Below are 15,958 nucleotides of genomic sequence, written 5' to 3' on the forward strand. Positions count from 1 at the left end.
AATGATCTCTATGTCACAGACTTTTCGAACTTAGATTGGACAGCATGCCCAGATACACATCACTCCACTTTTGCTTATTGCTTTTATCTTGGACCATCGTTGGTTTTATGAAAAAGCAAGAAGCAAATGACAGTCTCATGTAGCTCCTCGAAAGTAGAATACAGGACCCTTACAACAGCTTTCAAGGAAAGCGATATGGTTAAGCAATATCCCCTTTGACCTTGGAATACCTTTGTCAAAGCCAACTAGTGTTTTTGTGATGGCCAGTTAGTTATTCATATAGCATCTAATCTAGTTTTTCATGAATGCACTAAGCATATTGAGGTTGATTGCCATGTGGTTTGTGACAAATTCATGGAAGGTCTAATTCATTTGCTCCCTGTCTCCATACATGACCAAATAGTTGACTTACTAACTAAGCCTCTACCTCCAGCTACTTTCACAACTATTCATCGCAAATTGAAATTGTTGGACATATACACTCCCAATTTTACGGAGGTGTTACCTGATATAGCCTCTCAACTTCTCATCTTGTATAGTTAGGAGTTAGCTCAGCTATAGTTAGTTGTAGTTTGTTACAAGCGAGTCTATTTTGAGTTAGTTATGCAATATGTAATAACTTGCTATATAAGCAAGCACTGTAAGCTTCCGCAACATGAGATTTATCATTGTATGATAAAGTATAATCAACTCTCTCTCTCCCTATTCTGTGAAAAACCATGCACGAGACCCAATTCTTGTTCATTTTGTTAACTTAATACATAGATTTAACTTTGAAGGATGATACGTTATTCAAATAATTACAAGATGCCTTCATCAACTTGTTACCACAGACGGTGAATAATCAACTTCAAAAAATAAATAAAATTCTGTAATAAGAAAGTTGCAATCATAGATTATAATTTATAAATAAGAGCACCTGTTGCAATTTTCGCCAAATAACACGTTGCATGCTACCAGAGCAGAGCACTGTTACGCTAACATGATAAAAACAGACTAAGCAGCTAAGCAGTAAAGACACCATATATTGCTGGTAATAGCAGCTAAGCAAACTTTGGAAGAAAAATTAAACATAGGAATTGTCTTACAGATCCAGAAACATCAAAGGTATGATGCACAATATATGGTGATTACAACAAAGCAGCAATCTTTGCTTGTGAGGCTTAGTAACGGTACTTGGTTGAATAATCTTTGGGGGCAATCACGAGACCACGGCCCTTCCTTGCCCCTCGGTAAACTGTCTCGATAATGTCGATGAACTCTTGCTTGTCCTTGAGAGCCCAGTTGATCTTGTTGTTGTTTCCAGTGCCCAGGTCTATCATAATGTGCTTGTTCCTAAAGAAGAACATCACTGTGGATGGGTCATAGAGCTCGTACATGGTGTTGAAATCAGGAACCTCCGTGATGTCCACAAGGTAAATTACAGCAAAGTTTTTTATTGTTTCAGCAACTGATGCTAACACTTCATCCATCTGAGCAAGCAAAAAATAAATTATTATTTAGAAGACAAGACACCATGCTACAATTTCTATGGTGTTTCGTCATAGTAATCTAAATATAATGCTACTTCAAAGTAACATGTACCAACTACCAACCAAAACCACATCTTCATTCTGGAAGGCAGGCACAAATGCAAAGACACAAAAATTACAAAATTTGGGATAAACATACAAAAACTAGGTTGGTTGAGGCACACTCAGAGACATTCAACCAACATCATCATGTTCATTGAAGAATAAAAAGTCCTATAAGATTTACTAATATTTGTCAATTTCAATAAGCCAGATCATGGTCGTCGAGATTCAAATTGCAAACTTATTTTCAGGACCACGAGTTGAGCTGAATCATGAATCACATCCTAAATAACAAAAAAAGATAACTTTCTTTTAATATAACATTATAATCACCTAAATTCAACTAATTCATCAACGGTCTAAGCAAAAAAGTAAATTAGTCAATTTGAAAGACTGACTATAATTTTCTTTATCTTTTTACCTGGTGGATTGGTAATTAGTTCAGCATAAAGGAACATAGATAAAGGGGTTGTACCTGAATATTTGAGCGGGCAAAAAGCTGTGTTTCGAAATTCAATTTGTCAGCTGTTATTTGGTCTTTCTTTATATTTCAGTTAGCCATAAAACCCGATGTTTGGCTTTTCAGCCATTTTTAGTTTCCTCTGAACCTCTTCCTCCTTTCTATAGGACACACCATTTATTTGCAGGCGCACAATAAGGCATCCTCCTTGTCTCTCCTTTGTCTTATGGAGAGAGGGAGACCATAAAGAAAGGTAAAGGGTTCGAGAGAACACATGGACACATTGCAAACCGGCAATCACTGCACGATTCAAGCTATGTCTTTCTGACAGGAAAACAATCCTTCATATAATCTATACTGCTGCTGGATTGATGAGCCACAACAAACCACATGAATTGAATCCCAATTCAAGCAATGCTAACGGCTAGATCATACATACATAAAAAAAATTCATAAAACATGTATATTTGATGATAAACACTTACAGCTCATTATTACAACAATCAACTCAGTTTTATACTCCAATACACGAAAATCAATCCAAGCCAGACTCTAATGTTAAAAAACATAAGGGTAGGAATTACCTGCATGCAGGTCTCATCCCAATCATGGCCGAAGCGGATGACAACGAGACGCTCCTCCTCCGCAAGAATCGCCTGATCCACCGCCCATCCCGAATGCAAGTGCGGCAACAGGTACGACATCTCCTTTCTTCTTTCAACAAACCCTAATTCATATGAAAACCAACCAAACCCAACCCAACCCCTTCCAAATCAAATTACTAACACAATTTTAATAAAATAATAATAAGAGAATTTGAGGTTTGCAATTACTAGTTCGTTAGATGATAAGAATCAAAGACAGAGGAAGAGAGTGTACCTCAACGGATAGGGGTACAGTACTTAGAAGAACTGCTGCAGAAAACAAAGATATGACTTTGGATCAATATTTTGTTCCACTAAATTCTTACGTGTTTAGATCACCAAAACCAATATGACTTGGAAAGAACAACCACAGCAAGTGACTTGGAAAGAAAATGTAAACACCGAAACAATCACAAGCATACAGAACATGTGAATATTATTATAGCAAACATAATAATAAAATAGCTCTTCTATTGCGTCTCCAAAATATCCCAAATCAAGAAAACTACATAATCTGATCCACTTGATTCAGAAAGTTACATATATTAGAAAAATTAAGAATCAACTAAAAGAAAAAGAAAAGGAAGGCCTGGTTGATTCGATTCAATTGCCTGAGATGAAGAATCAAACAGGGCTGAGAAGCTGAGAGTTTAAATGTTAAACCTCAATATTCAAATAACATGACTCCATTATTGTTATTATTACACCCTTCTAATGTCACAAACTCAATATATATTATAGTCCGTCGACACTTGTATATTCACAACTTGGCCTCATCATTCTGATTCATACCTTAGGTAGAAGAAAAAGTCCCAATCAGCTTTCGTTACAATTTTATCCAGAAAGTTGGGGTTTTGGTTCGGAGTTCATGCCAATGATAATAACGAGAGGGATGAATCCGTGAATCAGTAACATAGGCAGTGCAAATTTTAACAAAGTTCATCACAATGATTAACAACAACAAAAAGCACCGAAGGAACACTCAGTAATATAGGCAGTGCAAATTTTAACAAAGCTCATCACAATGATTAACAACAACGAAAAGCACTGAAAGAACAGTGAATCAGTAACATAGGCAGTGCAAATTTAAAATTTAAAAGTTAACAATTTAAAATTTATCATCAAATACAATCAGTGAGCAAAGCCAATCAATCAAGCACTGACTGAGCAATCTGTTCTGATTCTGTGAGTGGGAAGCAACAAATTCAAGTTACAGCAACAAATTTAACAAATCCTAGTAAAGTCCCGATTTACAGCAAAAAGGAAAATTTATTGATTACCAATTCAGCAACATGCAGAAATACAGGGAGAAGGGAAATCTGGAAAAGAGAGAACACTAAACCAAAACATTAACCAATAATCACAAAACACTAAACCTTCACCCAGCAAAACCAGCAACTACAAACAAAGCCATCAGTAAATTTGAACAAAAAAATTAAGAGCCATCAGTAACTAACAGAGCCATCGAGCCATCAGTAACAGAGCCATCAGTAAAAGAGCAAAGAATTGAAAGCAACAGACTAACAGAGCCATCAAGCCATCAGTAAATTTGAAAAAAAAAATTACAGCCATCAGCAACCAGCAAATACAAGACAGATCCATCAGCAGCAGACAATTACAATTTACAAAACATTACAAGAAAAATGGAACAAAAATGGAACAATTTCAGAACTTCAAACGAAGAAGAAGACCGAACATTCAGAAATTAAAAGGAAGAAGCGGAGGCGAAGAATTGAAAGCAGGGCCACTAACCTGGGTTCCGAGCCGAGAAGCCAGCGAAGATGAAAACGACGTCCCGAGCTACCTGGGGAAGAGAAAGATGAAAACGACACGGGGAAGAGGGAGAAGGGCTAGGGTTTTCCTTGGCTTCAGAGGTCTCCAGGGAGTGCACGAATGATTGGGGGAAGAAGAGGGGCGGGGGGTGGTTCACGAATGGTTCTGCTTTTGTTTTGTTTTTTTTTTTAAATAAACAAAACGACGTCGTCCTAAACTAATATATATTCCGGTATCTTACACGCCTAATACATAAAAATATATAAAAAAATTTTGTTAAAGAGAATTAAATGAAAAAATATATCATAATTATCACTATAAATATTTTATAAAATTAAAATTAAAATCAAAGTTTAATGATTTTTAATGTTAAAAACATTCAAAATAATTAGTGTTGTCTAAATTAATTTAGATTAGTTGATTGGTCATCTCATTCATCCATTCCTTCGTCAGTCGAGTTAAAACATATCTAAAAAAAATATTATTTTTCCTTAAGGTCTATCGAGTTAGAAAATACCACAGAAAAAAATTGTATTTGTCTTTAAGTAGAACAATTACTCATCAATAATAATATTTACAAAGATTTGTCTTTGTTAAAATTTAGTTAGAATGAATAATTTCATTTATTGGTATCATATTCATTTTTGAAATCAAAATAATATCATCAATAATATCATCAATGTTAGTACTAGTTAAAATTTCACATTTTATAACATAATTTTCAAGCTTTTAAACTTGTAGACTTATACAGTTATACTACTACAAAAGTTTAAATTGGTTAATATTTTTTGAAAACATTACTAGAATACCATCATTGAGTAATGTTTGTGGGAAGACAAACCATAACTCAATAATTTATTATTCTATTGAAAAATAAATTATTATCCCTTTGTATTAGTAAATATATTTTCTTCTAATTTTTTACACCATTTTATTTAGCAATAATTATCATTAAAAAAATAACAACACTATACTACAATATAATATAATGTACAAAATAATTTTTTATTTTTTAGAATTAATTTTGATTAGTGAGATAAAATTTAAAATAATTTTTTATTTTCTTACTCAAATTTAATTTTAAATTCATAATTGATTAATAAAACAAAATTGATCAAATTCAAAATATTCGACATTTAATAATTTTAATTATTAAAAATTGGGTTAAAAATTAATTACGCAACATGAAAATTATCGTTATATGATAAAATATAATCATCTCTCTCTAAATTGAAAAGGTTTGATTTTTCTATTTATATTCATAATAAATCACATCAAAATTTTATTTCTAATATCTTTTTAAGAATATATATTTAATTTATTGTTTTTCGACATAATTTTAAATATTTTGTAATTTTTTTATTTTTCATATCTTTTAGAATTTTTTCAATAATATAAATTTTTAAATATCATTTTAGTAGTATTCATACCCTAACCCACAAAATAACTAAGCCCAAAATGAATAAAGGCCCATTTAAGAGATTGTGTCTCCCCCACGCCTGCCCGACTTCACATAGGTCGGGCGCAATGACAACCAACCCAGTCCTACTTATTTGAATGAGTAACTAACTCCTAAGATATCTCCCATCTATCTAAAAGGGATATCTCAATAATTTTTCTAGAAAAAGGGAACCATTATTCACCATCAAAAGTGGAATTACACTAAAAAGTGGTTATCTATTCTACTATAAATACACTGTCACCCTCAAATACATTGAGAATCTAATCTACTAAAATCCTGCCTAAAGCCTTTTGCTAACTTAACGAGCAATTTGAAGACAGACACACTGCATCCGAGTCTGAGTCAGAACCTCGTAACGATGACCAAACCCTTATGATACCCCCACGACAAGAAGGATCAAGTAATCCTAATGGAGAAGGAACATCACGAAATTCTCATAGCAGACGACTGCAGTCAGAAGTATACCCACATGAAAACGAAGAACCTCCACACCCAACTGAGATCATGGGACTCGTACACGGACATCATGGCTAGTTGGTGCAATTCAAATAGAAGATCGAGCAACAAAGGAAAGCCAAAAGAGATCTGCGAAAGGAGGTACGACGTAGAAGGGAACTTGAGGAAAAGCTTCTAAAATTAGAAGCTGATTTATGAAATCAGACCAACAATGCGGAATGACAAAAAAACCCTTTCGAGGAGAAGATCCATTCATAGAAAAGATCATGCGGGCTAGGGTCCCAAGTAATTTTAAAATCCACCGACATGGATCTCTTTGAAAGAACGACTGACCTAAGGCATCACCTCATCAATTTCAAAAGTAGGATATATCTGGCCGATGCGTTCGATGTGACTCGTTGTAAGGCTTTTCCGACAACATTAACCAAAGCAGTAATAGAGTGGTTCGATAGCTTACCGTCCAGGTCAGTGACTTGCTTTGATGATCTGACAAGAAAGTTTTTTATCCAATTCTCAATTCATAAGGACAAAGTCAAACATGCTCCAAGTCTCTTATAGGTAAAACGAGAAATCGGAGAGACTCTCCGAACTTACATGGAAATGTTTAACAAAGTCTCCTTAGAAATACAGAATTTGCCTCCTGAAGTAGTAATAATGGGATTTGCTAATGACTTTAGAGAAGGGTCATTTTCTCAATCCATATCAAAGCGGCATCCGACCTCTTTATATAAAGTACAAAAGTGGGCAGAGAAGTATATCAACATGGAGGAGAACTCCTAACTTAGAGATCTAGTCCCAAGGCCAAACCTCCCTACCAAGATCGGGATATGGATAAGGAGACAAAGAAAAAAGAAGAATACAACTCGTAAAAACCTCGGAGATACCACAATTACACGCTACTCCGAATTTTTCTTGTTGATATCTACAAGGAGATCTGTCACACTGAAAAACTTTCGCCTCTCCGCCCAATTAAACTCAAAAAGACTGGAAGTCAAACGGAATACTGCGAGTATCACAAATTATATGGGTATTCTATGAATGATTGTTATGATATGAAAAATGTTATAGAAAAGTTGGCTAGAGAAGATCGGCTAGATAGATACCTCGCGAAAAGATCGGACGACCCAGGGAAGAGGAAGAAAGGTGATGAAGATAGAGGTCGGCGAGACCGGCCACCATAAATCCCGGATAGGCACATACACATAATAAATGGAGCATTTGCAGGAGAGAAATTACTAAATCCTCACGCAAAAGGTATCTCAAGAAAGTATACCAAGTCGTGGAAGATTGCGGAATTCCTGATTTACCAACTATTTCATTTACCAAGGAAGATGCTCAAAGAGTGACACCTGGTTACAATGACCCTGTGGTAATCACAATGATCCTTGCTAATGCAAACCTCCATAGAATATTGGTGGATCAAGGAAGCTCGGTCGACATTTTATTCAAATCCGCTTTTGACAAATTCGGATTAGAAGAAAAGGAACTGAAGGCTTATATGGACAACCTTTTTGGGTTAGGAGATACGCCGATCCAACCTCTTGATTTCATTTTGTTACATATGACTTTTGGCAAAGATATGAAATCCAGAACTTTAAGCATTAACTACATCATAGTTGATGTAGCATCAGCCTATAATGCCTTGATAGGTCAAATCACCTTAAACCGACTGGTTGCGATCATTTCTACACTTCACCTTTGCATGAAATTCTCAACTGCAGAAGGAATTACCACTGTAAAAGGAGATAAGAAATTAGCAAGAAAAATGTTACAATGAAAGCCTCAACTTAGGGGGCAGTACAAAGGGTAAGGAGGTCAATACTATTAAATTTGGTGGTATCCGTGCACGAAAAGAACTACGTCTACAACCTAAAGGAATGGTTGGAAAGATTCAAATTGGAGATCAGGTAGAAAATACAACAAGTATAGGGGCCAACTTGGATGAAAAATTAAAAGCAAATATCATTGAGCACTTACAAAGAAATTTCGACCTCTTTACTTGGAAAGCCTCCGATATGTCTGGATAGACCTCAGCCTCATGTGTCACAAGCTTGCCATTTATCCAGGCTCCCGGCCTGATAAACAAAAGCGATGGAAGCTCGGCCCCGAAAGAGCACAAGTCGTAAAAAAGCAAGTGCAAGCCTTATTAGAAGCTGGGAAATGGAGGAAGTGTGTTGATTACACCAACCTCAATAAAGCTTGTCCCAAGGATCCATATCCCTATCCCAGCATCGGTGCTTGGTCGACTCAGCTTCAGGGTATAGATATCTGTCGTTCATGGATGCATACTTGGGATACAATCAAATTTAGATGTACAAGTCAGATCAAGAGAAGACTTCTTTCATCACTCCAAAGCTAACTATTGTTATGTAGTAATTCCTTTTGGATTGAAAAATGTTGGGGCCACATATCAACAATTGATGAACAAAGTATTTTCATCTCATCTTGGAAAGTTGATGGGAGTATATGCGGATGAAATGCTTGTCAAGACTAGAGACAACCTCAATCTCTTGTCTGAATTAGCTGAGGTATTCACCACGATAAGGAAGCACAGGATGAAACTGAATCCTTTAAAATGCACATTTGTAGTAGAGGCCGGGAAATTCTTAGGCTTCATACTCACTCAAAGGGGTATCGAGACCAACCCAGACAAATACACAACAATCTTAGAGATGAAAAGCCCGACTTTTCTCAAGAAAGTCCAATAACTAAATGGAAGGTTAGCAGCTTTATCCAGATTCCTGGCAGATCAACATTGAAGTCTCTACCTCTGTTCTCAATACTAAAAAAAGAGAACTAATTTGAATGGACTCAGGAATGTGAGCAAGCCTTCTAAAACTTTAAAACTTTTTTGAGCCAACCTCCAATACTTACCTGACCTGTCCTAAGAGGAGAACTCATCCTCTATCTGGCAGTTGCAAGCCGGGCTATAGCCTCGACATTAGTCCGAGAAGATGAACACAGACAACAGCCTATCTACTTTGTCAGTAAAGTTCTGCAGGGGGTAGAACTAAACTATCAAAAGATAGAAAAGTTTACATATGCCCTTATTAATACTTCCAGAAGGCTCCGACCTTATTTCTAAGCCACATTATAAAGATCTGAACTAATCATGAAACATATTCTTCAGAAAATGGACATTGCAGGGAGAATGCTACAATAGGCAATAGAACTATCTGAATTTGACTTAAGGTATGAAATTCGGATAGCAATCAAGTCCCAATATTTGACCGACTTTGTGGTAGAATACACAGAAGCCTAGGGAATTTCCACAACCTAGTGTTTGTATGTAGATGGATCACCCAACAAAGCTGGAAGTGGAGTAGGAATAATTCTGGAAAACAAAGAAGGAACTCATATTGAACTCTCATTAAAGTTCGAATTTCCTGCTTTTAACAATCAAGCAGAATATGAAGCCTTACTTGTTGGCTTGAAGCTGACTAAAGAAGTCGGGGTAGAAAGATTGATCATGTTTAGTAACTCTCAAGTGATAATCTCCCAAGCAATGAGACTTATTAGGCTAAAGATCCCAATATGAAGAAGTACCTGAAAGAAGCACAAGAACAATTAGCTTAGTTCTCAGAAATAGAAGTCCAACATATAGCTCAGAAATTCGATATCCAAGCTAATGCACTGTCTAAATTAGCCAGCACCAATCTAGGGAGCAGCAATAGAAGCCTGATCCAGGAAACTCTCGATCCACCATCAGTGTTAAAAGGAGACGACAAGTCAGGAATAATGACCGTATCCAACCAAAACCTAGGATGGATGACCCCATAATCGAATATCTTAAATTCGATATCATTCTTGGAGAAGAAAGGGAAGTAAGAAGGCTCATAAGGGAAGCACAAAACTATATGATGGTCCATAATATTCTCTATAAAAGAGGAGTATCCCTACCTCTATTGAAGTACGTCCCGACCTCCAAAACTAAGGAGTTATTAGAAGAAGTTCATAATGGCATATGTAAAAATCACTTAGGAGCACAGTCACTAGTCAAGAAAGTGATACTTGCCGGCTTCTTTTGGCCAACCTTGCAAAGGGAGGCAGCCAACTTCGTTAAAAAGTGTCCGCCTTGTCAAAAGCATGCCAACTTTCATGTAGCACCTCCAGAAGAACTCATTAACATCACTTCACCCTGGCCATTTGCAAAATGGGGTTTAGACCTCCTGGGTCCATTTTCACAAGCATCCGGGCAAGCAAAGTACCTTATAGTTGGGATTGATTATTTTACCAAGTGAATTGATGCAGAATCCTCAGCAACCATCACAGCTCAAAGAAGTCAGAAGTTTCTCTACAAGAACATTGTTACCCAGTTTGGAGTTTCACACTCCATTATTACAGACAATAGAACTCAATTTACCGACTCAGCCTTCTACAGCTTGGTAGCAAGCCTCAAAATTAAGCACTAGTTCACGTCGGTAGAACACTCACAAGCCAATGGACAAGTAGAAGCTACGAATAAAGTCGTACTGGCCGGACTAAAGTGCCAACTACAAAATGCAAAGGGAGCATGGGCAGTCGATCTCTATCAAGTCTTGTGGGCATGTCGGACAACTATCCACTTCACAATTGGGGAATCACCTTTTCGACTTGCTTACGGCCTAGAAACCATTATTCCTATAGAAGTCACTAAAGAATCTCCATGGGTCAGATTCTATGATAAAATAGAAAATATCCGAGCACAAAAAGAAGAACTTGACCTCCTCCCAGAACTCTGAGAACAAGCTCGGATAAAAAAAAGAAGTATTGAAGCAAAGAATGGCATTGAGGTACAATAATAAAGTCAACAAAAAAAGCTTCAGCACAAACAACCTCATATTAATCCGAAATGACATCAGAGTACAGAAGTTGGGCAAGGAGAAGCTGGCTGTAAACTAGAAGAAACCTTATAAGGTTGCTGAAATCTTAGGAAAATGTTACTATAAAGTGTCCGATCCAAAAGGGAACGAGCTCCCAAGGTTGTGGCACGCATGTAACTTAAAGAAGTACTATAGTTAGAAAGCATACTTTGCTCCCTGGTGTACTCTTTTTTCCGACTTCATGATTTTTTCCCGAAAAGGATTTTCATGAAGAGGATTTTAACGAGGCACCATAGCAAGGGCTAAGGGTAATAAAAAAATCCTTAGTAGCAAGAAAACTTATGTAAATCATTTCTACTTATAGATAATTTTTCTATTGATTTTCCCCTTCAAACGCATTAGTTTAAGCTCGAAAAACTGCGAAAATCATTGCCCGACCTGACTGATTGGCAAGATGAAGCGACAAGGTACAAATTAGTATAAGAAATTATGTAAGCAGTTCATAGTCCGACCTTAAAAGAGTTGGGCCTAAAACAAAATGCAAGAGTAACTTGATAGGCCCGACTACTCAAAGTCGGACTTTAAATAACTAAGGATAAACAAAATTTCCAATCAAAAGATTCAAAAATGTCCGATTTAATTTGCTGACATGTTTTCCAACTTAGCAAAAGCAACATCAAAAGCTACCAAAATGACTTAATGAAAATTTTTAAGTCATAAAAGGCTAAGTAAAGGAGGATAAAGTAATACTCATTTAAGCAAAAGAACCACCACGCATCCGAGTAGTGGAAAAAGGTCTTAAGCAGGAAGAAATAAAGTGTTCAAACTACAACTATTACAAAATTAAAATTGTTCATATAGACCTACAAGTCGGGCCATCCAAATACTTAGAAAATTGAAAAGCTAAGGAAGAGGAACTTGGTCACTGGAAGTCGAGTTAGAAACGTTTTTAGGCTACACATAAAGGTCGGGAGAGTTTCAGAAGGAATATGTTCATCAATAATCCAAGTCGAAAAACCTTGAGAAGCTCCCTCAGCCCGAGTCTCTGAGGTCTTCGGGTCAGACAAAGGAGTATCCTTCTCCTCCTCAGGCGCATGGTCTATCTTCCCTTCCACCACCACATTATCAGGACTAATAAGGGAGAGGTCTGCCTCAAGAGCCACAACTCAGAATTGGGTCTTCAAATTTTCCACCAATTCATCCGTTCCCATAGCTATGGTTTCCTCCATCTCGGCATATTTGTCCCTAGATTTAGTGATCTCATCCACCAAATCCAGCTTCTCTCCAAAACCCTTGATATAACTCTCCTCAGCCTTCTTTTTTAAGCCATCTGCCATAGCCAGGGTATCCTCAAATTGTTTTGCTCTCATCCGTGCTTTGCCAAGGTCGGAAATAAGAGACTCCTTTCACCCTCCCACTCCTTTTTTGATTCCCTTAAGGATGCAACTTCAACTTGTAGATCAGTCAAAGTGCGTTGAGTGGCATCAAGGGAGGTCTTTTCTAGTTCTCTCAACAAATCTATATAAACCTCAGCCACCTGAATTCCACCCCAGGAAAGTACTTGAAGATGGCTCTTTATGAAAATATCATCCATACTGAAAACATTGTGGGGAAGGGCTCCAATAATGGCATTAAAGCCCTGCTCATAAATACCCCGATTTCAAAGTCTTACGCTTTTTTGGGTTCAACTCGGGATTGAAAGGTAGAGGAAAAGTTGTTTGTTTTACTGAGCTAGAGGGAGGAGGAGTTGGTTGAAGAGTCGGATTAGCAATTTTTTTTACCGAGACAAAAGCTTCCGAGTCCGACTTAGAAGGAGAGGAGAGGTCATCCAATTTACCTGCCTCTTTCAATTTTATGCTTCGTGCAACAACATTCTTCCTAGCAGTCCAAAGAATTTTCATAGGAGCCGATTTAGGAGCCATTTTTCTACACGACATTAAAGTCAGGATACATTAGTCACTAATAACGTTTGACAAATTCATATCTATAAAAAGAAAAGAAGACTACCTAGATCGGATTGAAGTTGGCTCGGATTTCCTAGATATCTCTTGGTATCCAAATAAGGAGCTTGATCCCAGTACTCTTGGAACAATCCAACTACACTCTTCTCAACCTCATCTAAATCATCCAAATTATACTTAACTATCACAGGATGTTCTTCCCAATACAAAGAAAAAAGGAGCCCGTCCCCATCACCTAGAAAGAAAGGTCGGACACCCTCCACAACAGCACAGATCTTAAAGAAGTAATTTTTATAGTCATAGAAAGAATGATAAAAAATGGCAAAAATATTCATACCTTGGATAACTCAGAAAGAGATCCAGCCCTGTTTCTTGAAGCTAAAAGACTTGGTGAAGACAAAAAGATAAAAGAAAACTTTAAGAGAAGGAAGGACACTAAGCTCCCGGCAAAGGAGCTGGTATATTTTCAAGAAACTCTAAGAATTAGGATGAAGTTGAGAGGAGAAACATTATAGAATTTAAAGATCTTGGATTCAAAATCAGAAAGGGAAGGGTAACTCCTAATCTTGAGAAAAAGCAATCATACACATAAATGAAATAGCGATCTAACTTGTCAAGTTGGGAAAAATAGACCTTTTCTTCAGGGTCAGCGACCACAATTTCGTAGTTCCTTTCTTCCTTCCGACTTAGACATAATCTATGATGCTTAAGAAAAGTTTCAGCATACTCATTATCAATAATGGGGATAGAAGTAAGTACAGATATATCTACTCAAGTCAGGTCGAACAGGACTTAAAAGACATGTTGTGAATTACTAATCGAGACATAAAAACTATACCTACAATACAACAAAAGAATAAATTATCACTACAAGTCAGCAAACCAGGAAGAACAACATAAAAAGTCTAAAGAGGTCGGGTCGTCTTCAATAATACAAAGGAACGTTTACGGTTCCTACAACCCCCTGAATACTAAGAAAAAGTATTTCCAAATATAGAAAAGGTTCCATATTTAATAGATAAAAAAGACATTATTTAGGATCAACATGGAGTATAACCCCATGTCCACATTTACTACAACAACAAATTAAAAGTTCCAGAAATTCAAGTTCAAGAAAAGAAGCAAACTTTCAAAATTCAAAACTTGATTTCAAATATGACATAGGAACCCCAAAACAAATTAAACATAAAGTAACGACATCGCTCAGAACATAAACACAGAGACAAGGGGCAAAAATGTTAACTGTGAAGAAATGCGTAGAAGAGTACTTGAATAGCAAATATACGGACGATCCAAAAATCTCCAACGACTGAAGAAAATTTTCAAGCAGGAAATTCAATCTTAAAGTGTAAATAAGTTATGGAGAATCTAAGAGAGAAAATGAAGAATGCAAATGTTTCAGAAAGAAACAAAAAAAGAGATTGAGTATTTATAAGACATTAGGAGAAAAAAAAAGTAATTTCGCAAACCTTTCATTTATAGCACGTGGTTACCAAGGTTACCGTAAAGGAACGTTCGTAAGATGTGAAAAGACGTAACGTCTCAGATTTTGAACACGTTGAGTACCCGATGTGATCCAGAAAGACGAGTTGTCCGACCTGATTTATTAATCCACGAGAAATCAGTCTGATCTACTAATACTTAAGTCCGACCTGGTAAAATTTGGACTTAAGTAGGAGCACTGTTCATACCTGACTCACAAAATAACCAAATCCAAAATAAATAGAGGCCCAATTAAGAGAACGTGTCTCCCCCATGCTTGCCCGACTTCACATAGGTCGGGCACAATGACAACTAACCCAGCCTTACTTATCTGAATGAGTAATTAACTCTTAAGATATCTCTCATTTATCTAGAAGAAAGATCTCAATAACTTTTCTAGAAAAAAGGAACCGTTATTCACCATCAAAGGTGAAATTACACTAAAAGGTAGTTATCTATTTTACTCTATACTTTCAGGTATATTGAGAACCCAATCTACTAAAATCCTGCCTATAGTCTTTTGCTAACTTAAGCATTGGAGTCTCTTACAGGTACCACCCCTCACCTCTTCACGAGAAACTCGGATGACGGCACCTTGGCACCAGCATAAGTCGGACGCTGCCTTAAAAAAAGTTTAAACCTCACGTTCAGACCTAAATCATTATTTTAGATAACCCTCGAAACAAATATTTTAATTTTTAAATAAACTAACTCATGACTCATCTCTTGTCCAACGAAAAAAAAAAGATTTTATGCGTTGTGTCCAAAAATAATGTAGAAGAAAATTATTTTATTTCGATGAATCCAAACCCTTATCTAGGATTTAATAATAATAGATTTAAATAATATAGACTATTACATTCAACCACAGTTGATGAAAAAAAAAAGTAAACTACTGAAATGGTGTTTATAAATTTATACAACTAATAAAAATATTCTCAAAAAAATTTAAAACATGACAAAAGTAACTTAATATTAAATATCAAAAATATTAGTCACCAAACAAAAAAATATCAAAAATATTATTTATACATTAAAATCAGTTATTATATATATTATTAAAATATAAGCCATTTTTATTATTATTTGATGATTTTTATGGTAAGTTAAAATATTTGCAATTTTATATATGAAATTTTTTTTAATGACCGAAATTTTAAAAATGACTAGAATTTTTGTGAATGTACTTTCAATTGATATTTTTTTTTAAATTTCTTCATCAATAGTAGTTAAATGAAAAAAGACTTTATCGAAAATAATGTCGTAAGATGAAAAATTAATTGTATTACAAAAAATTTTCTAAAAAAAAAATAGCATCACACAAAAAAATAAGATAATAAAAAA

At 35.9% G+C, this 15,958-nt stretch overlaps 1 protein-coding gene across 2 annotated transcripts; it reads right to left on the reverse strand.

The window, feature by feature from the left end:
- Positions 1-875: 875 nt before the first annotated feature.
- On the reverse strand, positions 876-4,610 carry LOC107485414 (thioredoxin-like protein YLS8). Of its 2 annotated transcripts, none has more exons than XM_016105943.3 (4): positions 4,431-4,610; positions 2,914-2,945; positions 2,619-2,761; positions 876-1,472 (listed from the first exon to the last, which is right to left on the reverse strand). In XM_016105943.3, the coding sequence occupies exons 3-4, from the start codon at positions 2,736-2,738 to the stop codon at positions 1,164-1,166; spliced, it is 429 nt and encodes a 142-aa protein (XP_015961429.1). In that variant the 5' UTR covers positions 2,739-2,761; positions 2,914-2,945; positions 4,431-4,610; the 3' UTR covers positions 876-1,163. The 2 variants fall into 2 exon arrangements, with proteins under 2 accessions (XP_015961429.1, XP_015961428.1); XM_016105942.3 differs by having other exon boundaries at positions 2,914-2,948.
- Between the last annotated feature and the right edge of the window lie 11,348 nt (positions 4,611-15,958).

This window comes from Arachis duranensis, chromosome 4, assembly GCF_000817695.3.
Source record: "Arachis duranensis cultivar V14167 chromosome 4, aradu.V14167.gnm2.J7QH, whole genome shotgun sequence".
In the NCBI taxonomy this organism is placed as follows: Eukaryota; Viridiplantae; Streptophyta; class Magnoliopsida; order Fabales; family Fabaceae; genus Arachis; species Arachis duranensis.